The sequence below is a fragment of the Balaenoptera musculus genome, chromosome 16 (assembly GCF_009873245.2).
Source record: "Balaenoptera musculus isolate JJ_BM4_2016_0621 chromosome 16, mBalMus1.pri.v3, whole genome shotgun sequence".
Lineage (NCBI taxonomy): Eukaryota > Metazoa > Chordata > Mammalia > Artiodactyla > Balaenopteridae > Balaenoptera > Balaenoptera musculus.
Genome location: NC_045800.1, coordinates 13677070 through 13703546, shown reverse-complemented (window position 1 = coordinate 13703546; position 26477 = coordinate 13677070). Strand labels below are relative to the sequence as shown.

Here is a 26477-nt window from a genome sequence, read left to right as displayed (position 1 = left end):
ATGTGAGGGGAGCTCCTTAGAGACAGGCTGGTTGGAGCCGCTCCTTTCTAAACCTTCTTGCCGTAAGTGGGACTCACTCTGAAATGAGACACCCAACATCACACAGGTCATAATCCGAACCCCCATGTTACAACCTGGGGCCCCATAATTCATGGTCACGTTGCTGCTGAGTGAGTGGCTTTGTGGTGACACAGGACGCAGGCTGCCTGTCTGTTTTAAATATTGGATAAGATCTCATGCCAAACCCTGAGAATAAAAAATGACAATTCTTGGGAAGCATTTAAATGCTCATTTGGCTGTTAATGTGATACAAGTAATTCCTGTTTCATTTACTCTTTGGGAATTATATTTTTACTGAATAATATGTGACCAGATAGGGAGCAAAGGACCTTTTGATTTTGGCGAGTGTGGTGATCACATGTCCAGTAACGCACTTTCCAAAGCCTGTGGGTGCCTTGCTTGATCTAATTGCCATCTTTGAGGCTTGTGTGCCTTATTTTATAGTTCCAGTTTAACTATTAATTTCGTGATTGCAGTTGTGAGTAAAAGGGGGTAGAAGGACTTATACTAGTAACACCTGTTGTCTTTTGGCCCGGCAAGTGGATTTTAGACATACACACATAAAAGGAATGTTCCAGGCCGGTAAACAATGTGAAATCCACCTTTACATTTCTCTCTTCTGTAAGTCAGGTTAAGAATGAGGCATCATGGTCTTCACTTGCTTAACGTAAGGCTTAGTAGTTGCATCTTTAGACCCAGGATATTCCAAACAAACCCGGCAGCTTGGGAAAGGGTTAACTCCGGGGACAGGGGTGGGGATGGTTCCCTCCTCAGCTTGTCATTGTGTTAGTGGCCTGCTTTTTATCAAGCCAGCATCAGTGACTTAATTTATTTCCATAGTTACCTAGTATATTTGAAAGCCAGTTATTTTTCCTCACAAATCTTAGCTAACATCTGAAAGTCGGAGAAAGCTGCAGGGCATGAAATCTCTACAAAATCTACTGTGGGTTTTTTTTTTTTTTCCCTTTAGCTTCAGGCAGTTGGTCTGAAGTGGGCTTTGTAGGAATAAGCAGTGACCTTTTCAGAAAGCTCCTCCATGGACAGGGAAACCAGCTATTCTGGAAAGGGATTTCCCATCCTCGATGTCATTAGGGTGGTGGAGATGGTGTGACAGCATCTTTGCTTCAAAATCAGAAGAAGCTGGCCGTGGAATTGGGTACTTCTCATGGGAGCAAAGCCCTCACGTGACCTGTGCGTCAGTGAACACCCTGGAGAATAAGAAATCCAAGGCTCGCGTAATTCCCCACACACATCTGATAGCTGAAAAAGACAGACCCAGGGGCTGAACCTAAGAATTTTGTTTTATTTATGAAATGGTTGACCACAAGCTTCCTAGTATATCCTAGCAAATGTAAAATACCTTTCCATTTACTGCTCCGGGGAGTATGTTGAGGTAATTGAAATGGGAGATGTCACCTCTTGTCTCCTCTGGTGACAGTTTGTACCCTTCCCTGTCCCCTACTCTGTGTCCTTGCTTTTGTCACTTACCACAGCAGAGGGAACCCAGGTCTTAGCAAGCCTGGGAAGAGAGCTTACATTAATCTTTATGGTAAAGACAAACTAATTAGTAGCATTAGAGAATAAGTACTGATTGCCAGTGACAATTTAGAGACAAAGTGGGGTTTCTCTGCTGACTGGGTAGGGATATGTAATGAATATAACTTTTATTGCTTTGCACTTTTTTCTAGGATTCAAATATATGATTTTTATTTTTATTCAACTGGATTAACTGCTCCCTGATGCTCTGTGAAGATGACTGTGAGCCAGGATGACTCACGAGGGGGTGATAATGGGATATTTGGTTAAAGGTTTGCCACATCAGACGTGGCTCTGCTTAGTAGCACTTTAATTGAGATGGCATTGAATTGGGACAAGAGGCCGCATCAGACATTTATGACTAATGTCAGTTGAGGTTCTGTCCATTTAGGAGACATTGTGGGAAAGGAGAAAGGACAGTGGCGATCTGCCCATCACTCAGTGACCCTGGGGCCTTGAGCAAGTCTCCTGAGGTCGGTGTTCAGGGGGCCAGGAGAGTCTGAGGGTGGAGAGCCAGGAGCTGCCCCTTGGGCCACATTGGCGGTGGGGCTGAGCTCCAGGGAAGGACGCTGCCCAGCACTTTCCACTGGGCAGCCCTGCCAGTGGCTTGGCTGATGTTGAAAGCATAGGGCGCATGTGTCTGGTAACAAGAAGGAAGCAGCGGGAGCCCAGTGGTATCAGAAGCGATTGGCTCGCTCCACCTCTGAACCTCGCTTTCTCATGCATGTTTGGGGGTTTGGACTGGCCAGCCTTTGAATTTCCTCCTAGCTTCGCCGTTTGGTTATTCCATTTGTGCTTATTAAAATCCAAAGGAATTAAAAAGCAAAACAGCAGCTACAGCATTTTTAAAGGAAACACAGCACCTGGCCTTGGTAAAAAGGATCGTCCGTGAGCACACAGCCCTTGTGGATACGGGAGCCACCTGGTTTTAAAAGATACTGTGGACCCTGGGTTCCACTCAACCCGTGTGAACTCTGCTCCTGTGACTGGTGTCCCCACCAAAGTGTATGCTAGCAGGACCTGCCACACCTTAGACACTCGAGATATGCCCATTGCCCTGAATTTGGGGCAGCTCCCCAAGCCTCAATGTGGCCATCTGAAAATAGGGAAAAAACCAGCTGCCTCATGGAATTTGTGGTGAGAATCACAGGTGACCCTTATAGTCTCCGGGAGTGCTGGAGCCTCCTGGGAAGGAGCCCACCTCAGCTGTGTCCTGCCAGGTGGACCTTGGCCGGTGGCTGGGCTGTAGACTGGACATAATATTGCCGGTATTCCAATAGCTTGACATATGTATGGTTTTCCAAGTAGGATGTTGAAAGGGATGAGAAGCCTGTGTTTATTCCGGGGCAGGTCGTATGTACCATGCTTCCCCCAGACATGCAGTAGTTGCTGAGAAAATAAACTGCCTGTGAGTTCTCTGAGTTTCCTGGAGGTTTCCTTCAAGAGTATCCAGCAGTGCCATGTTGGACCTGGTGTTGTGAACGGCTTTCTTTTACTACATGAGTAAGAGCACAGAGCAGTCAGCTCGGTGTTAGTTGAGACAGGAGAAGCTGTCGTTTGATGGCATCTGAACTGCAGTTCAGAACTCTGGTATCTTTCCTAGTTCACAGGATTGGCTTCAAGCCCTGCTTTGTGAATTACAAGCTCATTTCAGGTCACAGTAGAGGAATCTTTGCCTGGGTTTGTGGGAGGGCGACTGCCTGAGAATGCTATGATTTTGTGATGCTGTTTGGTTTCTGGATGCACATGAAGCAGTTAAAATATTTGTAAGTGTGACTAGAACTTTTAGAAGGGTTCTATTTAAAGCCACGTATGCCTTTTGGCAATATACCTGAGGAGGGTAGTAAAGTTTGCAAGGAAAAGTCCTGGACTGGATTGAATGGCCCTGAGTGAAATTAGCCTAGGACATTAGACAAGTCATTTTTTGTACCTCAGTTTCCTCATCTGTAAATGGGGAGGTGGTCGTCTGCCCTTATCAAATCATTGAGCTCGTGTGTAAGTGCTTGGAGAATGGAGTGTTTACTTAAGGTGAAGGTATTGTGTTATGATTTTTTGTTCAAGCCTGGAATAGAAGAGCCCTCCCAGGCTGTGTGACTGGGACTCGGGGTTCCTGTTCCCATTTGGTTTCTCTCCAGGATCTGGAGGGTCCAGGGCTGGAGGGAGATGAGGCCTGGAGATGCTCAGGGCTGTTCTGGGCTGACACAGATCTCCTTTAGGGCAGTAGCTCAGCCAGTGCTGGCCCCTCTCAGGCCAGGTGGTGGGAGGGAAAGAAGCTGCCTTCACTCTCATGCCCTGTCCATATGGCAGGGACCAACCTGCTTGCTTAATCTGCAGAAACAGGAAAAAAGGAAGAGAATGAGGGAGGAAACAAAAATTTCTGAGGCACTTTTTCTGTTCCGGTTGCCCTGGTAGCAGTTTAACATCCATATCTCATTTCATACCCACTCCAGCTCTGGGAGGTGGGTGGTGGTCTTTCTGTGGGGCTGAGGGGAGATTTGCCTGGGTTAAGTGGCAGGGCCAGGTGTCCAGGCAGGGGTGTGATGCCAGGAGGCCAAGGTCTCCCCACCTCCCCGTCCGCCTGGTGGCAGAGCCCTGTACAGACAATGGTCTTACAGAGCAAATAGGATGTTGAATTTTTGCACAGAAAACAAGGTCTGTCTTTCTCAGCTGGCTTCATCGGGGTCAACGTGAAGACAGATCTGAAAATTTCCTTGCTTCCTAATGCCTCTTAGATGTAGTGCCATTGCATCTGCTGCCCGTTGAATCACTTGATGACCTTTTACTAGAGTCATTTGATTGCAGCTGTCCCTTTGGGAAAGCTCTAGCAAAGATTATCATTAAAGAAATTTTTACAAAATGATAGAAACAGGGGCTGTGTATTTGAACGTGTTCTGGGTTACTTGCCAATATTTTATTAACATTTATTCCAGAGAAATTTCAGAGTGGCAATCTGTAAATGTATTCACGCTCCAAGATAGTCAAACACAAAAAGGTCATATAGGAAGCACCAACTCTATGAATTTTTAGAAAAGTTGACCAAGCACTTATCTACCTGATCCCAAAGGGTAAGCAGGAGAGACTCAATATAAAGGCTTATAAAAATACAAAGCAGTCACCAGGTTTTCATTGTGCTTCTGTTTTGCAGAATTGGCTATCCAATCCCAATGTTCACAGGCTTCTGCATCATGTTTATCTCAACAGTTAGTAAGTGTCTGATGTTTGCCTTCTGAGTGTGGGTCACCAGGTGGGCTCTGACCACCACCAGCTGGGAATTGAGAACACAGCCGGGGGTGGGGGTGGGGGTGTGTTTTGGCAACAACTGCAGAAAGAAGTTGATAGGAGAGGACTTCAGGGAGCAAAAGCACATGTGGTTAACACGGAAATACCCCATCGGTTAAGGGAGGTCCCTGTTTGAGCTGATTGGGTCACAGCACCAGTGGGTCTACAGTGACTGTGGCCTGGCCCCTCTTTCCGCAGTGTTCGCCTTCTCCCGCAGTTACGTCTTCCTGCTGATCGCCAGGTCCCTGCAGGGCATTGGCTCCTCCTGCTCTTCTGTAGCTGGTAGGTGTGGAAACGCCTAAGTCAGTGCCCCGGGGCTTCCGTCTGTTGGAGGGGCCACCGGCATTGCCCAGGCTGGCAGCCCTTTGCAGAATGAGTTGGAATAATTCAGGGAATCTAGGTATTGGTGGTGGTGGTTGGTGGTTGGTTCTCAGAGAAGGTACCACCTCCTTGTTGGATGCTGCTTGGCCTTACGTTCTGTTGGTCTGGCAGGTGTGGGAAGACCACAGTCTGGGCTGGGAGTGGGGGAGGGCGAGTCGTGCTGGTTATTCTGTTGCTCCCAGAGCTTGGCTGTTACTGTTTCTTTTCCTGTTTAGGGATGGGCATGCTGGCCAGCGTGTACACAGATGACGAGGAGAGAGGCAATGCCATGGGGATTGCCCTGGGAGGCCTGGCCATGGGGGTCTTAGGTGGGTGAGGGCCACTGTGGGGGCCACCTGGGGGGAGGGGCCTATCTGGCGTTGGACAGTGAGCCCCCTTTCACACTACTGTCCTCTGTTTCTCCCCTAATTTCACGGAGACTTTGAAAAATGGTGGGAAGAGTCCTGACCTGGGAAGACCTGGACTCCCCAGACCTCTCTCCCGGGCCCAGATGTAAACCCAAGTCTTGAACAGGATGGCCTGCCAAGGCCCCTCCTCTTGAACATTCTCTGAGTTACCATCCCACCTGAGGACCTTCCCACTTTCTGAGCCTGCCTCCTCCACCTGCCCTGGCTGAGCTCCCAGACCAGATGCAAACACCTTCCCTGAGAGATCCAGGTCCTCTCCCTTTTCTGTTACACTCCTGGCCTTCATCTGGGAGCCCACAGTCCCTGTCTGTGCTGCTGTGTAATGACCATGAAGTCTTCCCTGGTCCATTTTCCTGTGCACTTCTGTTGCCTGGGTCTTACTTCCTCTGACCTTTACTCTGGGAATGATTCCATGTCTCAGGTGTGAAACCACTTGGAGGAAGTTGCCAGGGCAACTTAACAGTCCTGAACAGAATGTAGGGTGGCCACCCCACACAGTGTTTGGAACTAAGTAGAGGGGGAAACGCAAGAAACGCAAGATGGTTCTAGACCAGGGGGTGGTCATCAGTCCCGGGCCCGGCACTGGCCCTTCTCTCTCTTCCTTGCAGTGGGCCCCCCCTTTGGGAGTGTGCTGTACGAGTTTGTGGGGAAGACAGCTCCGTTCCTGGTGCTGGCTGCCCTGGTGCTCTTGGATGGAGGTGAGTCCCCGTGGACCCCTTGGCCGTGACCTCGGGGGCCCTGAGCCTGGCGTCCCTGGGGGCAGGTGCTTGGGGCCACACCTCTTCTTTTTTTCTCCTGTAGCCATTCAGCTGTTCGTGCTCCAGCCGTCCCGGGTGCAGCCGGAGGTGAGCAGCAGGGCAAGGTGGGTGCTGCGGTGGCCGCGTGGCCTCTTCTGACCCCTGTTTTCCCTGACAGAGCCAGAAGGGGACGCCGCTAACCACCCTGCTGAAGGACCCGTACATCCTCATCGCCGCAGGTGGGGCTCCCCCAGCACCCCTGGTTCTTCCCAGCCAGGCGGTGGGGGTGGGTGGTGAGGACCGGCGTTCATTTTGCTGCTGGAAACGTTGGGCTGTAGAAAAACATAAAAGGCACAAAGAGGTTACACGTCAGAAGAAATGGTTTTCTTCTGTCATTAATTTCTGACGCAGCCAAGCTCCTTTGTTGTTTTTCATCTGGGGCAAAGATGGCTGAGTCACAGAGACGCCTTCCACAGAGGATTGTTTTGGGCCAAACTTGCTCACTGTGTTTGTGTCAGAGGCTGTCGTCGTTTGGCCTTGAACTTCTGGAATGGGTCCATGGCCTCCCTGCCGGTGCCTTAGGTGGGTGCTCTGATTCACCTTGGCATCTGTGAATAGAGACGGACAGCAGGGCCCCAGAGGGCCAAGGGGTGCCTCTCTTTCTGCAGAGGGCATCCTGTGCAGCGGCGGACACCTTTGGGTTCTTGGCCGAGATGGGCTCAAAGGACGCCCTGGGGTTCTGTGGCTCTTGGGGAGGATAATGGGCTGCATCCATCCAAGCAGCTGACCTCCCAAGACCACCCCAGGGACACAGGCCTGGAGCTGCCTCGTGAGGGACTAGCCTTACGCGGCCTGGGCCTGGACACAGTGGTCAGCAATGGCGCTCGGCATCAGGCCGGAGAAGGCATCCATGCAAGGTGGCCTCAGGTCCGGTCAGGGTTCCCTCCAGGTAGGGGTAGGTGTGTCTAAGCGGCAGTCACAGACACTAGGGCTGGGGGGAGGCTGGGTGAAGTGAGGCACGCCCCGCCTGAGGACATTCAGATTCAGCCGCTTTCAGAACCCCAGGCTGCTTTTGTTAAGGTGTGTACTGCTGGGTTTGGTCCCGGCAACGCATAAGAGGCCTTGGTCTAGACCTTGTCTGTCATGCCTGTTGACCAAAGGGTTATAAGCCTGGTGTGGTGACCTCCTCATGCAGGGGGACCTCGCTGTGCCCCCAGCAAGACACAGGGAACATTCCAGAGCTGAGATTCCCCTGGAGCACTGGCTGTCCGAGCTGGGGGGTGAGGACGTGTGTGGTGAGAGATGGGGGCCTAGAGATGCGAGTCCTTGCACCTTGGGGCACACGTGTGGGCAGGCCGTGCTGCCTGGGCCCTCACTGTCTCACCCCTACCCACCCTTGGAGGTAATATAGAAATCGAGCTGGCACTCAGTGTCAGGCCGTCGGCAGGTCCGGGCAGCCTGGATGGTGGGGTGTGGGGTGGAGCTGGGGGGCAGGCGGTGTCTCGTTTGTACCGCTGGGGTTTAGTTTACGGAGGCGACTGAGTGACGAGATGACATGGAGAGATTAATACCACCAAAGGATGATTTTATTACTTATGTTTCTGGAGAAAAGGAGGCATGCCACGTCGCTCAGGGCCACATGGGGAGGCACCAGGTTTGGTCAGGAGGCAGAAAGGGGCGAGGGGAAGACCCAGGCCAGAACCTAGGTGTTTCCATGAGAAAGTGGAGTTTCCATGGGAAAGGTAGGGGAGGGTAAACAGTTTAGGATTGGCTAGTTTAAATAATTCCAGTCTGGGTGCTCTCCCCAGTTGCCTGGGTGGATTTAGGGCAGGAGATACTGGTGAGGTGGGTGAGAGTTAGATAAAGCAGGGGCTCAGAGTATGGGTTCCGGATCACAGGGGAGACGTGAACAACTCTGGTTGTTAGTTTGGCCCTGTAATTAACGTCAAATAGACAAATACAGAATTTAAGAAAACACGGAATAGGTGGGCGAGGGGAGTCCAGCCATTTCAGCATCATTTTTATGTTCTGTCTTTAAATGCTACAAAGAATGAAAAAATCTTTCATCGTATGTAAATACCTTAATTATGATCGCACAATGTTCTTTGGATCAGGAGTCTAGCAAATTAGAGGTTCCACGGCACACAGCACAGGAAGCTCTCAGAACAATGGGGACAGCAATGTGTGTTTTTCTCCAGGTGGTTCTATATTTACAAAGGGTTCTGGTTAACACAGTGATAAAGGATATTTGCATGGATACCCTATAGGTATAGCTGATTTAAAAAAAATCCCTCAACAGCATATTTGTACTGAATGCACTTGAATTTTGGGCAACCAAGGGCATCATTAGAAATATCTGTGTTTGTTATACAGTGAAACGTAGATGTAGGAGCCTCAGGTTGCCTGAGTCTGTGTATGGTCAGCCTGAGCTGCTGAGTAGCCTCAAGCAAGTTACTTCATTAATAAACTGGAGCTCCATTTCTTCATTAATAAATTGGGAAGGTTAAACCTAGTGATCACTAAGCCTCCCTCCACTTCCACACTTGATGACTCTGGGATTCTAGTTGTTTTAAGTAATAATAATAATTTAAAAAGCAACACTCCCCACTATCCCTTTGACCTGTTATTTGTCTTTTTCTTACAAAAGTAGACGTTCTGGGTATCTGAGCTGATTGTTCTGGCTGTGGGCACATGGGATTTAACTGTGTTTGGAAATGGTAGGGGACACTTGAGACCCAAAACATTAGGATACTAACCTTCTTCCTCCCTTTAAGGGTCCATCTGCTTTGCAAACATGGGGATTGCCATGCTGGAGCCAGCCCTGCCCATCTGGATGATGGAGACCATGTGTTCCCACAAGTGGCAGCTGGGTAAGACTGGGCCGCAAGTTTCTGGTTCTAGAATTTTTGTCCCCAGGTTGGGTCTCATTACTGTAGTCCTGCTGAGCTGCCGGTAGCAGGATGGTAAAGTGATTGTTTCTGTTTGTCACTTAATGGGGTCAGTGCTTAGGTTAGCAATGAGCTTTGGGGTTTGTTTTGGCTCCAGTTTTTGTATCATCCCTGATAGGGGCATAATAACAAGGCATCAGACCTGGGCAGAAATGAGAGATGAAAAATACATTCAGCATTTCCTCACACTTCTGAACTGGACAAGTTATATTAAATATATGTGGACAGTAATAAAACTTATGGGAAAGAGAACAACAAACATAGTTTTATTTTTTTTTAATTGAAGTATAGTTGATTTACATTGTTGTGTTAGTTTCTGGTGTACAGCAAAGTGATTCAGTTATACATACGTATATGTATTCTTTTTCATATTCTTCTCCATTGTGGTTTATTACAGGATATTGAATATAGTTCCCTGTGCTATACAGTAGGACCTTGTTGTTTATCTATTTTATATATAGTAGTTTGTATCTGCTAATCCCAAACTCCTAATTTATCCCTCCCCCCACCTTCCCTGTTTGGTAACCATAAGTTTATCTTCTATGGGTGTGAGTCTGTTTCCTAAATAAGTTCATTTGTGTCATATTTTAGATTCTACATATAAGTGGTATCATATGCTATTTGTTTTTCTCTGTCTGACTTACTTCACTTAGTATGATAATCTCTAGGTCCATCTGTGTTGCTGCAAATGGCATTATTTCATTCTTTTTAATGGCTGAGTAGTATTCCATTGTATATATGTACCACATCTTCTTTATCCATTACAAACTTTGTTTTTAAGAGGATGAATTTTTGAAAGTATTTTTTATTTAGAAAGTAATTCATGCTTATTGTTAAAAAAATCAAAGTACAGGGACTGAGGAAGTAAAAATTGTAAAAATCTCATATTCATCTTTCCCCCTCTCCCAGCCCAGTCCTCTGTGACATTCATTGTTAATAGTTCTGTGTGTCTTTTCCTCGATTGTTCTGCATTGATCACCATCTTTGTGAAATGCCTGAAAACCCAACCCATGTGGAATCTTGCCATTTACACACTGTGTGACCTCTTGTTTTTCTATGTTTCTGTGTCAGAATGGGTAGATTTACTTTTCACAATTAATTAAATTTTAATTTTTTGTCAAAGTTACACATGTACACAATTTTTTTTTTTAATTAATTAATTTATTTATTTTTGGCTGTGTTGGGTCTTCGTTTCTGTGCGAGGGCTTTCTCTAGTTGTGGCTAGCGGGGTCCACTCTTCATCGCGGTGCGCGGGCCTCTCACTGTCCTGGCCTCTCCTGTTGCGGAGCACAGGCTCCAGACGCGCAGGCTCAGTAGTTGTGGCTCACGGGCCCAGTTGCTCCGCGGCATGTGGGATCTTCCCAGACCAGGGCTCAAACCCGTGTCCCCTGCATTAGCAGGCAGACTCTCAACCACTGCGCCACCAGGGAAGCCCCACAATTTTTAAGTTAAATATGTTATAAAAATCATAATGAAAAAACAGCAGTCTTTGCCCCATGCCTCCTCATCTCCAAATCTCTTCCTCAGATTTGATCACCTTCAACTCTTTTAGTTGTTTCTTCTGCTAATTTCCTTTATGTCTCTAAATAATGTGTACACTCCTATTTTTTGATTTTCCAATTTCTGACATTGTCCACCAGCTTCCTAATACAGTAGATGAGGATTTAATGCCATTATTGCTTTACCTGAAAATATCAACGAACCAACTCACATGTTTTCTCACCTTCTGTTCTCCTAAAACAATTGTATTACAGGTTTTGGTTAGATTGGCATTCAGTATTGACATTATTGTGAATATGTAAATATTATTCAAAGACGAGCTCTGTAGGGTTCTGTGATTATTTCCTTTCTTTTTTACAAACTTCTTGTTTTTCCTGCAGTTAGTAATTGTGGTGTCTTCCTATTTTCTTAGTTTTCTGTGTAGCATTTATGAATATATCCCTCAAACTCTTTTGCAGAGATGAAAGACCCTCTAAATATGGACAAGTACATCCACAGACCTAACCTTTCTGTGTTTTTGCTTGTCTGTGGACATCTGTCCCAATCACTCTGACTTCCTGTTCCAGTCTAGAGTTGTTCCCTGGGCCATCCAGAGATTTTCCTCTTCTAATATCTGGGCATCTTCTTTGCCTCTCTTCTGTTTCCTGTATCCTCCTCTCCTGTATTCCTCTCTTTTGGTTTACTTTCTCATTATGCTGGAACCCGTCCTCCAGCAGCTTCCTGAGGGGGGTGCACAGCAGGTAAAGTTCTCTGGGATCCTGCTTATCAGCAGCATCTTTATCCTTACCTCAACTTCATCCTGAGTTTGGTGGACTTAGTCTGTTTGGGTATATAATTCTTGGTTGGAAATCCTTTTCCTTCTGAGTCTTGAGGCCAGGGTTGCTGTTGCCTTCTGGCATATGCAGGGTTGCTGTTGAGGAGGCCAGTGTCCTCATTCCCCATCTTCTGTAGGAGCTCGAAGGATCTTCTCTTCGTCTCTAGGTGATGAGCATCCACGATGCTGATTTGCAGGGAGTCCTTTCCTCCACTGTGCTGGGCACTTGCTTGGTCAGCCTCTTCATTTGGGAAATCCCTTCTTTCAGTTCTGGGAAACCTTTTTATATTATTTCTTTAATCCCTCCCCGCTCTTCCATTTTCTTTCTTCTCTTTTCTGGTACTCAGGTTGGTTGGATGTTGGGACCTCTATGTTTTATACTTTTAATTTCTTATTTTGCCTTCCCTTATTTCCATTGATTTCTTCATCCTCCTCCTCTAAACTCTATTGAACTTTTACAATTGGTGTCATCGTATCACACTTTTGAAGACCCCTTTCACATTTACCCTAAGTGGTTTTGTGTACGCGTGGGGTGGTGGAGGGATGTTGAAATGATACCCTTTACCATTCAGTAGGAAGACTTCTCTTCACCTCCCATTTCAACCTCTTGTGACATCCCTGGTCTCCATGCTGCCTGGGGTCCCTGAACCTTTTCAGTTCAGTTTCTCTAAAGAAACCCTCTCCTGCTAGGTGAACCACTGAGGGCTGGGGGGTCCAACCGCTTTCTTTCTGGTTGACAGCCTCCACCCTCAGCCTTATGTTCACAGTACCTGGAGCCTTCAGTCCCTTAATTTTCTGGGTTCTGAGGCACAAAGGTCTTGCTGCTTCTGCCCACTCCGTGAGCAGGTGGAAGGTTCCAGTGCCCTCTGCTGTGTCCATCTCTGCTCTCCCTCTCCTTGCTCCTCCCTCTTGTTGCTTTTTCCCCTTTCATTTTGCCTCTCCTTGGACAGAGAGGGGGAGGGTCTATAGTTTTCTTTTATTCCTTTACTAAAATTTAAATGGAATTTCGAGTGGGAATAGAGAAAAACTCGTAGCTTCAGTCTGCCCTGTTTAACTGGAAACCCATCATTCCTTCCGCTCTGATTGCCTTTTATTCCATGTTAAGGTTATACCATACATTTTCAACCCGTCCTTATTGCTGGACATCTAGGTTCATTCCAGTTTTGCCATCAGAAACCATACTGCAGTGAAATATCCTTTCCACGTATTCCTGCTCATGTTTGGAAGTACATATATCTGTAGGGCAAATTCTTAAACTTAAACTGGCATTTTGATATTTGGTAGCATTGCACTAACATGGGTATTATCAATCTTTTCCAATCGAGTGCGTGAGAAAGGGGGTCTCATTTTGATTTACTTTTACAAATTCTTTGTGAGTGAAATTGAGCACATTTTCATATGTTTATTATCCATATCTATTCCCTTTACTGTGAACTTCTTATTAATATCCTTTACCCATTTTTCTATTGAGCTCTGTCCTTTTTTAAAAATTGATTTTAAGTGTTCTTTGTATGTTAAGATATTAATCCTTTATCAGATGTTTTGCAAATATTGCCCTTTGTTGTGTGTCTTTTGACTTTATAGGTGGGATCTTATTTTATTTTATTTTAAATTAAAAAAATTTTTTACCACTCGGAACATTTAAAATGCTCTGAGTCAGATTTAGCAAGCTTCCCCTTTACATCATTGTCATTTCAAGTCAGGCTCAGGAAGGCCTTTCCCTTGCCAAGATTATTTTTTCACTATGTTTTCCTCCAGTAAATTTGTGATTTATTTTTTACATGAAACTCTTGGATTTACACGGAATTCATTGTGCTATAAGGTGTGTGATAGGGATCTGGTGTTACTGTTTTCTTTATGGCTCGCCAGCCCTACAGCCAGGAACCCTAGGAGTCCATCTGGTATTTCCCACGTTTGTCATGCTGGAAATGACCGTGTGTTCTTGGGTCTGTTTCTGGATTTCTCTCTTGTGTTCCATTTGTCTGCTTGTATTCCTGTGTCAATACCCTCCTATTTAATTAGCTTGAGAATATTGCTTAGTACCTGGAAGGCTAGTCCCTGCACACACACATTTCTTTAAGAATTTAACAATTGTCCTTCCTAGAGGTTTATCTTCTTTTCATAGTTCTTTCACCTTACACACTGACATCTTCAGATGGAGACTCTCAGTTCTGAATAAGCCCACTTGTTAGTGCCCCCAACCTTCCTCAGGTGAACTTGCATTCCCTTTGCGGAGGCGTCCTGGCAGATGCTGCCTCCTGGTTTGGGCTGGTCCCTGACCTTCCGGCCTCACTCCAATTGGCCTGGCCTGGGCACTAGTCCTTTTGGGTTCTGCATTGAATTTCTGTGTTCGTTCATTAAAAAACCCCCAAAAATCCTTCATTAAAAAGCCCCAAATGGTTGGAGGTCGGGCCAGATGTGGAAGGACTGCTAAAGGGTGTGAGGTTTCTTTCTGGGGTGATGAAAGCATCCTGGAGTTAAATCGTGGTGATGGTTGCACAGCCCTGTGAATATACTAAAAACCAGTGAACCGTGCACTTTAAAACGGTGAATTGTATGGTTCGTGGATTATGCCGCAAAACCAAACCAAACCGGGCCCCCAACAACGAATCATTCAGTGAAGGAGGAAAGATTCTGGGAGGTAAACTAAGGCTAGTTCTTAGCAGGAATTTCGCTCTGAACTTTCTGGCCATGGAGAGAACAGAGGAAACCCAAAGGCTCTCAAAGGTTCTAAGGAGAGCTCACCACTTTGCAGGAGGGGTGGACGTTTTCTGTCCTCGAGTTAGCGAATAGCAGCTTTGCAAAAGATGAGGAGACGTTCTTCGTGTCTCGGTGCTGGTACCGGCGGATGACACCCTGGGAGCTGTTTGTCTCGGGCTCTTTCCCGCTGTGCCTGTGCTGATCAGCGCCTTCAGGTCTCTTCAGGAGGCTCCCTGTGTCGGTGGCGCGTGGCTGTGAGTGGAGCTCCCATGTTGGCTCTGCACGTGCTCCTGGGCAGAGATGCTTTCCTGGTGTTTCTGTTTTCTCCACTTAACTGACTTATCACCCTAATTGAACGCGTCCTGGCCATGTGCAGGGCTCTTCAGCTGCTTTGCCCTATTCTTCTCCAGACACAGCCCGAGGCTTTCTGTAGAAAGTCTTTCACGTCAGTCAGGGACCCAGGCCATCCGGGTTAGATAGCAGGCCGCAGGCTGCCTAGATTTCATCAGGAGGTCCTCTTGTGGGGCTTATCACCCTGGCCAGATGTTCCCCCGACCCTGTACCTTTCCACCAGTGAGATGGCTCCTTCCTTGTCTCAGAGCTAGACTTGGGTTTCCTTAAGAGAATCAGATTTCTGTTCCCGTTTGCAGTGTCATCTCCAGTGAGGGGAAGCTCTCCTCTTAGGTGGGCCTTGCCACCTCGCGGCCCCCTCTCCCGAGCCCCTCAGGCCCCTCCGAGCCTGGGTGAGAAGGCCCCTGGGTGGGCCTGTCCCCGAGGCGAGGACCCAGCTCTAGGAGGTGGCACAGGACTTCCCCGGAGGCCCGGGCAGCTCAGCCCCTCCCTGTGTGAGCTCTCTCCAGCCCAGTGTGGAAATGGAAGCCGTTCTACCTTTTGCTTCTCTGATTGTTTCTGGAGAAAGACCGTAAGATTTGAAGTCAAAGCAAAACAATCTTAGGAGCTGCGTAGGGGACGCATGATTGTTCTTGTTGAACGCAGTGTTTTGGGCCATCATTTTGGGGGAGGTAAAGACGCAGCCCATCCCTACTCCAGGGGGCTCCCTTGCAAGCCCATCCCTCAAACTCCTTGTGCTGCCACTTGGGCGTGGCCCTGGGTTTGGGTTGGTGGAGAGAGAATCATCATGGCATCTCTTTACCTCAGTCCTGGGTCAGATGACCTCTCCCTGACACCCTGAGGCTTAGGGAATCAAAAAGTTGATGTTCATGGTGAGGGCTATGACCCCAAAAGGGAAGCACAGGCTCTGTGCTCCTCAGCTCCTGCTGAGGAGCAGGCCCCAGACAAGGGTGGAAACAGACTTTTTCTTCTGGTTCTTTAACGAGGTGTGGTGGTGCAGTGTGGGATGGAGGGAAGGACACTGGCCTACTGGTGGGGGACCATACTGCTCCCAGCCAGCTGTGACCCCAGGCATGTCCCGTGCCAGCCTTTGGGTGGCAAAGACAAGATGATGGCCAGCCTCCTGTGGTTCTGGGATGTGATGACTTCAACCTTCCGAGCCTCCTTCTGGGGAGTCCAGATGGGACCCCTGCCCCATTCTGGTTCCTAGCTGAGTCCTTGGGGACGACAGGGATGGGTCACCCGGAGCTCGGAAGAAGCCCAAGGCCTCATTCTCATGGTCACTTTGAGGCTGCGTGTCCAGGATCAGCTCTCTGTGGACTTTGTGATGGTCCAGGCCTCTCCCTTGAGTGCAGGTCAAGCCTGTGGTCAAGGCCAGACTTTCCATAAAGGCACTAGGGGCAGGTGGGTGGTCCCTCTTGGTTAAACTTTCTTGTATGAGCAGAGGCGAGGGAGCAGGCACCGGCACCCCAGGGGAAGAGAAGGGGCTCACGCGTGGCCCAGCCCCAGTCAACACTTCTCATGCGGCTGGGGAAAGGCCTAGAGAGAAGTCTTGCTGTGTTTGCCGGTGATAACAAATTTGGGAGGGATAAAGATGTCCAATTAGTCGCAGATTCAAAAAAATCTCCACAGGCACAAATGAAGGCCTGAGAGGAACCTGGGGGGATCCTCTGGTGAGAGTGTGAAGCCCTGCCCAAGGCTGGAAAGCACCCCAGGAAGGCGAGGTCGGGGGCCTGGAGGAAGCGCAGGTCTGTGCGCGGCAAGCCGGGTGAGCGCATGCGCCGCTGGGGCTCCAGAGACTCGTCGCTGTGCGGCTGCCCCAGAGGGGCGTGGCCGAGGGGCGTGGCCGAGGGGCCAGACCTTGGAAGAGGCTCGTAGGATTCCTTCAGCCCTTCTATTTTTCCTCAGATGCTAGTGGTCCTGTGCTGTGTGTCCGTCGTGGGCTGGGGCAGTTCTGGGAACCAGGTTTCGAGGTCGAGAATGTGAACGTGTACAGAGGGGCCGCAGTAGGCGCCCTGCTGCTGGGGAACAACCCAGAGCCTGAGGCCGTGTTTCGTCGCGAAAGCTGAGCGGCGGGAGGGTTGCCTCTCACTCTCCCCACGCGCTGGCGGCGGGGCTGGGGGAGGGGGTTGAAGCCAGCTTCTCTTGGCTCTGGAGTGTGAACCAGGGCCGGCGGGTGGAGGTGGTGGGAGGCTTGGGGCTTGGTGTTAGGATGCGGCCCTGTAGGAGGAGGCGCCCCTGAAGCGCCGTCTGGAGGAGCAGTGGGCTCCCGGCCCCAGGTTTCCCAGCAGAGCTGGATGGCCCCCTCCTGGGACCCCGTTCCTCCCCGAGGCACACTGAGGTTTCTTTGAGTTCCGAGAGGCAGGTTCTGTGGATTGTGTGCGGGGGTGGAGGTCCTGGCGAGGCAGACGATGCTGAGGCTGTGTCAGAACAGGAAAAGGGAATTTGGAACCTGGGGTCCGAAGAGTGCATGGCCCCGTCCGCAGCTTGGAAGTCAAGAAAGGAGGACTCTCGGCTCCCGACCACACCCTGTCTGTTACCCCATGGAGTAAGCCCGTGCTGGACCAACGGGGGTGCCTTCAAGGGACGGCCTTGAGTACTTCAGCTGTGTGAAGTGAACGTCCTCACGCAGGGTCTTTCCTCTAAATGGTCAGCGTGTTCTGGGCGCCTCCCGTGTGCCACCGTGGAGTTGGGCTGCGGGGAGACACATGAAGTGGTCCCTGCCCGCAGGCGCTTACTGCAGTTTGGGGAAGGTCAGCAGGCTGGGGTGAGTGGTGAGTGAGGTGGGGTTTGTATGGAGTGACAGGGCACAGGGATCAGGCTGGGAGGGCTGGTGCCACAGCCCTTATTGCGCACGTTGCCGTGTGATCTTCAGAGCCTCCCCGTGAGGTGTGTGCAGTAGGAGCTGTCACCGTCTCTTGGGCTCTAAGAGGTTCAAGTGACCCACTTAATTAAGCCTTGGGTGGTAAGTTTCCAGCTGAAATGAACACCTTGTTTCATGCCTCCTAATCCCATGCTTTGGGCTTGAGAATCGTGAAGTGGGTGTTTGCTGTCTGAGAGTACAGTTGACCCTCGAACAACTCGGGGGTTAGAGGCGCAGACCCTCTGCACGGATCAAAACCCTCTGTAACTTATAGTCGGCCCTCCGTGTCTGTGGTTCCTCTGTAGCTGCTGTTCACGTCTGTGGATTCAACCAACCATGGGGCATGTAATACTGTAGTGTTTACTATTGAAAAAAATCTGTGTACAAATGAACCTGTGCAGTTCCAACTCATGTTGTTCAAGGGTCAACTGTATCTGCTGTCCATGGAAAATAACATATGCTGGCTTTCGAGTCACATGTGTGAGCTCAGCACCCCACTCGCTTCAGAAAGATGTAGCTTGTCTGGGGCTTCCCCTGGGCTGGTCTGCATCCCTGCTTTGAAGCTTGGGCTTCAGAGATGGTTTCCATGCTTCACTCTGGGAGTCAGGAGTCACCAGCAAGCCATTCTGGCCACAAAAAATGACCACGGAGACATTTACTTATTTATTTTTCTGGCATGGAAAGATGTTCATGAAGGTTATTGAGAAAAGCAGGATGTAGAACCATAGGTATAATCCCATATTTTTTTGAAAAAAAAAAACCTAAATCCTGTGTACACACATTTATTTATGTATGTAAAACTTACAAGGGAAAACTGTGGTGATTATATGAGTGAAGGGGTGTGGGATAATTTTAATGTTTTTTTGCCCTCATCTTAATGTTCCTCGATTTTGTCAATGCCCATGTCTTTCTCCTGTCGTACAAATCATGAAGAGGGGGTGGGGAACAGAAGCAGATGCCCATTGCTCACTGCCCATGCCGGGAGCTGTTGGTGTCGTCTCCGGGTAAAGCTCGCCACCAGGCAGAGGTGGAGGCGAGATGAAGCTGATGATAGAGGGAGGAATCTCATTTCTGGAGCGTCTCGGCAGCTTTGGGCGGCCGGATAAGCCACGTGGGGCCCAGACGGGCTCTGGCAGCAGCCGGATATTAGCTGCTTGGGTGCAGGCCCCAGGGCTTCATTTCATCAGCTCTAATCACCAGCGTGGTGTCTCACAATGATTAGTTTTTCTCACATGTGACTGATATCAGTACCGATAAGGTGTCCTTTTCATACATTTGCAGGCGTTGCTTTCTTACCAGCTAGTATTTCTTATCTCCTTGGAACCAATATTTTTGGGATCCTTGCGCACAAGATGGGGAGGTAAGATGAAATGAGACAACACTCACTCTGTAATAATAATGTAGTTCTTTAAAAAAAAATTCCAAGTGTTTCTGCCTTCACGATTACAACTTACTCTTTTGATTTCCATTGAAAACTTGGATGGGGGCGGAAATCATGTATTGATGGTGCTTTTTTGTTTTTTGACAGGTGGCTTTGTGCTCTTCTAGGAATGATAATTGTCGGAATCAGCATTTTATGTGTGAGTGAAAGATGACATTTGGCAAGTGGAAATAATCTGTGAATGAAACTTTTGCTTTGGGCAAAAATCACCAAGAAATATTTTATAGCAGTTTGAAGTTTGTTGACATTGAGTTTTATTACATCTTCCATTTTCTTCTCATCATTTTTTATCATCTTAAAAATTTTGGACAAGACTCTCCAAAGGGTTTATTTTCACTTCATGTTGGTTGGAAATTATTTAGAATGTTTTATTACATAGTTTTTATTTCACTTTGTAGCCCGCTCCCCAACATCTTAAACATTGGCGTGTCTTAAACACTTTAGGGCAGCTAGCCAGAAACAATAGCAAGATGTTTTTCTAGAATAAAACATCTTCTACTAAAGGCCAATATCTATCCCAAATGAGACCTTATGGTTCTTTTCAAAAATGGTGTATGGACGAGGCTGAACTTTCACATATGGCAGTGAACTAGCTTTTCGTGGTGGTCACAAAACCCATTTCAACTCCGACTATTAAAGATTTGGAGGGTCTACTTCTGCCCAAACCTCATCCTGCTGCTTCCTCCAGGAGGGAACACGCATAACAGGCCAAAGAAAGCATATCTTTAAGACTTTCCAAGATGATTTAGAGTTGGATAGCATGTTATTTTATTAATTTAATTTTAATAAATTTATTTATTTTATTTTATTTATTTTTGGCTGTGTTGGGTCTTCGTTGCTGCGCACGGGCTTTCTCTAGTTGTGGCGAGTGGGAACTACTCTTCATTGCGGTGCTCGGGCATCTCATTGCGGTGGCTTCTCTTGTGATGGAGCACGGGCTCTAGGCGCGTGGGCTTCAGTAGTTGTGGCATGCGGGCTCAGTAGTTGTGGCTTGCGGGCTCTAGAGCGCAGGGTCAGTAGTTGTGGTGCACGGGCTTAGTTGTTTTGTGGCATGTGGGATGTTCCCGGACCAGGACTCGAACCCCTGTCTCCTGCATTGGCAGGCAGATACTTAACCACTGTGCTGCCAGGGAAGCCCCAGTATGTTATTTTAGCATAACGTTTATTTCCTCTTACAGATTCCTCTTGCAAAAAACATTTATGGACTCATAGCTCCCAACTTTGGAGTTGGTTTTGCAATTGGTAAGTCACACGAGTCTTTTACCTAAATTTAAAACTTTGTTTTCCCATTACTAAGACAGAGTTCCTCTTACTTGGGCAGACTATAGCTACTCAATCTAAAATATCTAGAACTTTGACAGGAGGCTGTGGGCAGCTTAGCTCATGTACGGCTTGTAGATCGTCCATAGAAAGGTACCGGCTTCCATGTACTAGTCATTTATTTCCTGAAAACCGGTCTTATAAAAAGCCTGCTATTTACAGAAGCAAAGCGACACTCCACTGCTGAGCTTGGGCAAACAGGAGAACTGCTTCCTCAGAATCCATTTGTTTGGGCTCATATCTGTGCACAGACCTTCTCATATGAGGCTGGGGGACAAAGAGACTTCACATGTATGTTTTGTATAAGGTTTGGTACAGAAAAGGTAGACTAATGTATTGATGACTAGCTGTACTGCAGGAATTTTCACAGGCAAAGAGGTTGAGTCTTTGCAGTAATGTGAGGAACAGTAAGTAACATGTTAGGGAAAAACCTTGTTAATATTTTGGATGAATAGCATATGCTTGTTTCTCATTTATAATATACACATTGATCATGATAAAAATAAAGGTAAATCTGTCACAGGGTAAAGGCAGGAGTTGACTCTTTGGTACAGTAGAAAGGGTGGAGCCTTTGTGGACCCCTTAGACCAGGTTAGGTTCTCCTAGCTTGTATGTATACGTATACATAACCTCTCACAGTGCCTTTATAGCCTCAATCACAGTCGTAATTTTTTATTTATTTATTTATTTATTTTTTATAAATTTATTTATGTATTTTTGGCTGTGTTGGGTCTTCGTTTCTGTGCGAGGGCTTTCTCCAGTTGCGGTGAGCGGGGGCCACTCTTCATCGTGGTGCGCGGGCCTCTCACTGTCGCGGCCTCTCTTGTTGCGGAGCACAGGCTCCAGACACGCAGGCTCAGTAGTTGTGGCTCACGGGCTTAGTTGCTCCGCGGCATGTGGGATCTTCCCAGACCAGGGCTCGAACCCGTGTCCCCTGCATTGGCAGGCAGATTCTCAACCACTGCGCCACCAGGGAAGCCCCACAGTCGTAATTTATTTTCCAACTCTTTGTTCGTTTTGTTCTCCCCTGTGTCCCAGCAACTTGCACATGTTAGGTGATCAGCAAATACTAGTTGAATGAAAGAAGTGTCCCTTACCCTCCTGCCCCTGGTGGGTGTTCGGGTACGGGGTCTATCGTTTGAACGCCCTGCTGGGCGTGTTCACAGCCATCACCTCATTCAGCCAGTCATTGTCATCTCCCTTTTATCCATGGGGAGACTGATGTTCAGAGAGAGAAGGCATGACAGCGCTCACCCAGCCAGGGATTTGGACCCAGAACTCTGAATATATGTGTTTTTTCTTTATGCTTCCTGTCCCCGACTATTCAAGAGACCAGAGATTCTAATACAGGTCTTGGAGGTGGTGGTGGCAGTTTTGGTTTTTTAGCCAAGTAAATGAGCAAAACTCTTTCGATTTTAATTTCCTGAGTAGGGCAGGATGATCCCTCAGACTCCTTCCTGTTCTGGTTCCTTCTGATTCTCCTTAATACTTTCCAACTTTAACTCTCATAATCTAAGTGTGAGGCCACAGTGTGGATGGGGAGGGAGCTGGGGGAGGGAGCTGAGTGAGGCATGTAGGTTTGTCCACTCTTTGAGGGCAAAGGACGAGTGGACCAGAAAATAGTGAATCAGGAAAACACCCACAGGAAGCAGGCTTGGGGTCCACACAACCAGTAACCAGCATCCCTCTGGATCTGAAGAACGGCAGGTGAGTCACCAGAGGACTGGGTGCTGTCCACCAGACAGTGGAGGACAAGGTGAGGCAAGGTGGAGAACAGCAAATGGTGGTCTGGGTTCCAGTCTCAGCCTCAAGCACCTTCAATCTGTCTTCAGCCAAAGGTATGTTGTAGGGAGTTTGCCTCAAGACTTGCAGGTAGCAGTGAGAAATCTTGGCAGGGTCGTGAGTTTAGGACACAGTCCCTGACATTCAGTTCATTATTGGTTTCCATCAGTTTTCTATAGACTGTGTTCCCTGATTGTCCACAGGCATGGTGGATTCGTCAATGATGCCCATCATGGGCTACCTGGTTGACCTGCGGCACGTGTCCGTCTATGGGAGTGTGTATGCCATTGCCGATGTAGCATTTTGTATGGGATATGCTATAGGTAAGGACATTGGCTTTCAAAACAACATTTTTTCTCAGTGCATGATTGATAATGCCTACTGAAAATTATTTAAACCTTTGCATCTTTCTGCCTACAAGACATTTAGAGAGAGCTTTATCTAATTCTCTGTTTCCTGAAAGGTCCTTCCGCTGGTGGGGCTATCGCAAAGGCAATTGGATTTCCATGGCTCATGACAATTATTGGAATAATTGATATTCTTTTTGCTCCTCTCTGCTTTTTTCTCCGAAGTCCACCTGCCAAGGAAGAAAAAATGGTAAGCAAATTTTAGGATGCAATGAAGTATTTCTTGATGATTTTATCATCTCCTGGATAGTGTCTTATGGCTTAGTTCTAAAATATATTTCTGCTCCTTTTGAACAGAACTCCCCAAGTGTAAATGGTAAGAGTTCCTTTTTAGTTTATACCACATAGGGCAGCTACTTGTTTTACTGTATCAAGCATTATGTTTATATATTTGAAGAATGAAACTATTTTTGTACATAGATTAGCAGTCAATATAGCTCTTTTCATCAACCAAATATAAACAGGGATTGTTCAATTTAATTTTCTAAGGTTCTTGAAAATCTTGAAGATAACTTTTTTGCCTCTTGTGCTTACTTCTAAGATCAGCCAGTTTTGGTCCTGTTTGCTTTTCTCCTAACCCTTACAGCTTTCAGTAATAGTGTCTTAGTCCTTACTGCATAAGATTCTGGAGATGGTTTTAATGTAGGTAACAGACGCTTATGGAAAAATATTGTTTATGCACCTTTGGGCACATGTTAGCACGTATGTATAACGTTTAAGTTCATAATTTCATGACCAGAATCATAGCTATAGGCAAGATGTAGTATTGAGTGTTAAGTGTTCCTCTTCTGAATAAATTCTTACTTATTGATTCTAATTTGAATTTTGAAATGCATTGGTCATTTTACCCTTTCTGATAAGCATTCATACCTGGTTTGGTTCTGCTGCTGATTTTTTTTAAACATCAAATGGTGATAGACACTCGTCTAGTTGAAAGATGAGGGCCTTAGGTTAAAGATGAATGAGAGAAACAAGGCTGGGGGAGATGGTATTTGGCGTTTAGGAATGGGTGTGAGGTTCCCTTGTTGCTGTTCTCTAGGGAGTACGTCAGAAGTTCTGTCTGATGTTTGACCTGAAATGGGTTTTAAGGCTTTGGCATTTCTTGACTGCCCTTTTATATGATTATCCCTAAAGAGTGGATTTAAAGAGAGACACAGACCCTGAAGTTAGGTTGTGTGCAGTCTTTGTTTTGGGCACTTTTTGTATTTATTAATATGTGCAGTATATTTAAAACATGTGTCCAGCACTGAGCACTGGTCTTGTGCCCTTTACTCTATAGGACTGAAGTAGGTGATTTTGAATTACTCACGAGCCATTTGACTCTTCCTCTTTGCCTATGCTTGCCAGCTCCGAACAGCCACAGCCATAGCACTATGTCATATCTCTCTCGGGGCACTTCCTGTTTTCCAGCCTGGTTGTCTAAGTTGCCTGTCTACCTTTGTTTGTCCGACCCCAGCACAGTACCTTGGCCCCAATCAGGGTCAGAAAATTCTCTGTGCAACCACAGAAAACAACGCTTGTCCTGTTGCCACCGTATCAATCTGATTAAGGCTGAATGAAGATTACTCCCAACCCTATTTGACCAAAAAAAAAAAAAATCACCTACAAATGCTCCTGTCATCCAGGAGACTGTTTAAGACTCAGGAGACAGCGCAGGGCCAGCATGGCAGCCCTGGAGCCGAGCTGTCTGTCCCACGGGAAGACGATAGCCTCGACCTCACAGAGTGGTTGTGAGGATTAAATGAAAGAATACTAGTGGAGTGCGACCCTGGAGTCTGCACACAGTAAATGCTCAATAAATTGTCATGCGTTCCCATCTCACCCCACTCTCCTTTCTTGCTCTCACCTAATCCTGACTTACTCTGTCAGCCCAGCAGTACCCCAGTTTCCTCCCTCTCTTCCTCTCTGAGATGAGAGCCTCCTTTTACTCTCAGAGCCCAGGGCTGCCCAGTGGGCGTCCCTCGCCGAGCAGTAGACGTTAGTGGCTGTTGTGTTATCCGTTCGTTGGCAGCAGCGTGAGGGCTTATCTGAGGTCTTGGAGGAAGTGGATGAGGTCAGGGGACCGGGGGGGGGTGGTGAGCTTGTCCTGCCAGCTCCCACTCTGGGGTCCCCATGTGATGGGCGGAAGTCAGGCCTCAGTGCCTCTTCCCACATTTAAACTAAGGCTTTAGTTCATTTAAAAAGAAAAGTGCTGAAGGAAGTGGAAGAGACAATTCTGAAAGGCAAAGCAACAAGAATGACAGGCTTCCAGAAGCCACTTCCACTGTAAAATGTCAAAATCCTTAATAAGTGCCTGGCAAGATGAATCATTAAAAACTTGAGAGAATGCGCATCTGCCTGCCCATAATTGATGCCCATAATTGAATGCATCGTGTCAGACGCCATTTGACTGGCATAATGGCAGCACGCGAAGGTGGCAGCCAATAGCTGCCACCTACTCACTGTGCAGGCAGAGCAGGAAGGAACCAGGTGGAAACCAATAGCGCCGGATGATGAGGGGAGCGAGGGCAGGAAGCAGTGAGTGCCGTGGAGGAGGGACGATCGATTACTGCCCACTTGAGAAAATCCAACACAGACAAGTGCTGGCATTCAGGATCAGCAGTTACCAAACGCAGGGGGCGTGAGAGCCAGAAGAAGGTATACAAACCTTAGCAAATCATTCTTTCATTAGGAAGCATTCTGATTAAGTGGTGTTTGGACTTCAGCTAGAAATGGAAAATTCGAGTGCTGTTTTATGGACCCTAAGTCATCCAGTCATGAAGCAGTTTGTGAGCACTTGAGTTTTTCTTCCATTTGGTTTATTGGATTTCTGCTTTTTTTTCTTTTTTTAAATAATCAGTGTTATCAGTACAGGCAGAGAAAAAAGCCTGTTACTCCAGTTCCTCTGCAAGTATAAGAAACACCAACTCTGTCATTTAGGAAACTGTGTTCCAGTTACAAGACAATTGCTTACAGCCTCTAAATGTCAGAATACCCAGTGAGGAGGAAAGCTGTGTTCTGGAATGGAGTTTTATTTTTTCAGGTTGAATTATTTTTAAAGATAGGGCACATTTCTTAGGTCTTACTCTTGAAGTTTCTAATTGTTGCCCAGACAGGAAAGTAGGTGGTTTGAGGACTGCAGCTTTCTTTCACTGGGTGACCCTGATGCAAAACCATCACTTTTTTTTTTTTTTTTTTAAAGATGTGGTAAATAAATCTTTTCTAGCACATAGGCCTGGTATCTGTCAAAGTCTTGAAGCCTGGAACTCTTACATTTTAATGCTTTTACTTTTTCACTGTCCCAGCTTTGTATTTGTGTTATTTTTACACTTCACTTGATCCAGCATGTTTTTACCAGTTTGGAAATCCTGCCTCTCCTGTGTCTGATATGAAACCAGGCATTTGGTAGGACCAGGGCTCAACTCTCAGGAACCAGGCATTGCCCTGAATTCAGATGAAAATGCCCTCCCCCCCTTTTTTTTTTTTTTTTTACTTTTTCTTCAGTCCAGAGTCAAACACACCTTTTTCCACACAGCAGTGCATGGAGCACTGCTCTGATTACCAGGCTGCTCCCCGGGCCACTCTGCACACGTCCCCCGCGCACTTGACTTACCCATTTGATCTTGTTCATGCCCCTCTTTTCGTGGCACTTTTGGACTATTAGATGCCATCTGGCTTAATCATGTACAACTTAAAAAAAACAACAACTATGGCACAATAAATCTTTCAAAAGAGGTTCAGAAGCCAGTAAGCTAGGTTTTAAAAGCTACAGATGATCTTTTAAGAAAGAAAACTTCTTAACCTGATATAGGTAGTGTCAACAAATGCAGTTTGGTTAATTGATAAATTCTATTTAAGTCTATATGATGCCAAATAACTGGTCTGACTGAACTTCTTCCCTTGCAATGCAGTTTTTTAATTGAGTCTGTATTAAGTACCCAGTGCTAGGTTCCAGAGGTCCTTAAGTCTACA

The 26477-nt window shown here is 47.1% G+C and overlaps 1 protein-coding gene across 1 annotated transcript in view; it reads left to right on the top strand.

The window, feature by feature from the left end:
• Positions 1-26477, top strand: part of SLC18A2 (solute carrier family 18 member A2) — a 35220-nt gene that overhangs the window by 4923 nt on the left and 3820 nt on the right. The window contains exons 3-14 of the mRNA XM_036828185.1: positions 4742-4800; positions 5074-5157; positions 5472-5564; positions 6272-6361; positions 6465-6508; positions 6579-6639; positions 9175-9270; positions 18858-18936; positions 19105-19156; positions 20196-20259; positions 22323-22442; positions 22583-22716. Coding sequence (XP_036684080.1) covers positions 4742-4800; positions 5074-5157; positions 5472-5564; positions 6272-6361; positions 6465-6508; positions 6579-6639; positions 9175-9270; positions 18858-18936; positions 19105-19156; positions 20196-20259; positions 22323-22442; positions 22583-22716 — 976 coding nt within the window. The remainder of the gene's footprint in view (positions 1-4741; positions 4801-5073; positions 5158-5471; positions 5565-6271; positions 6362-6464; positions 6509-6578; positions 6640-9174; positions 9271-18857; positions 18937-19104; positions 19157-20195; positions 20260-22322; positions 22443-22582; positions 22717-26477) is intronic.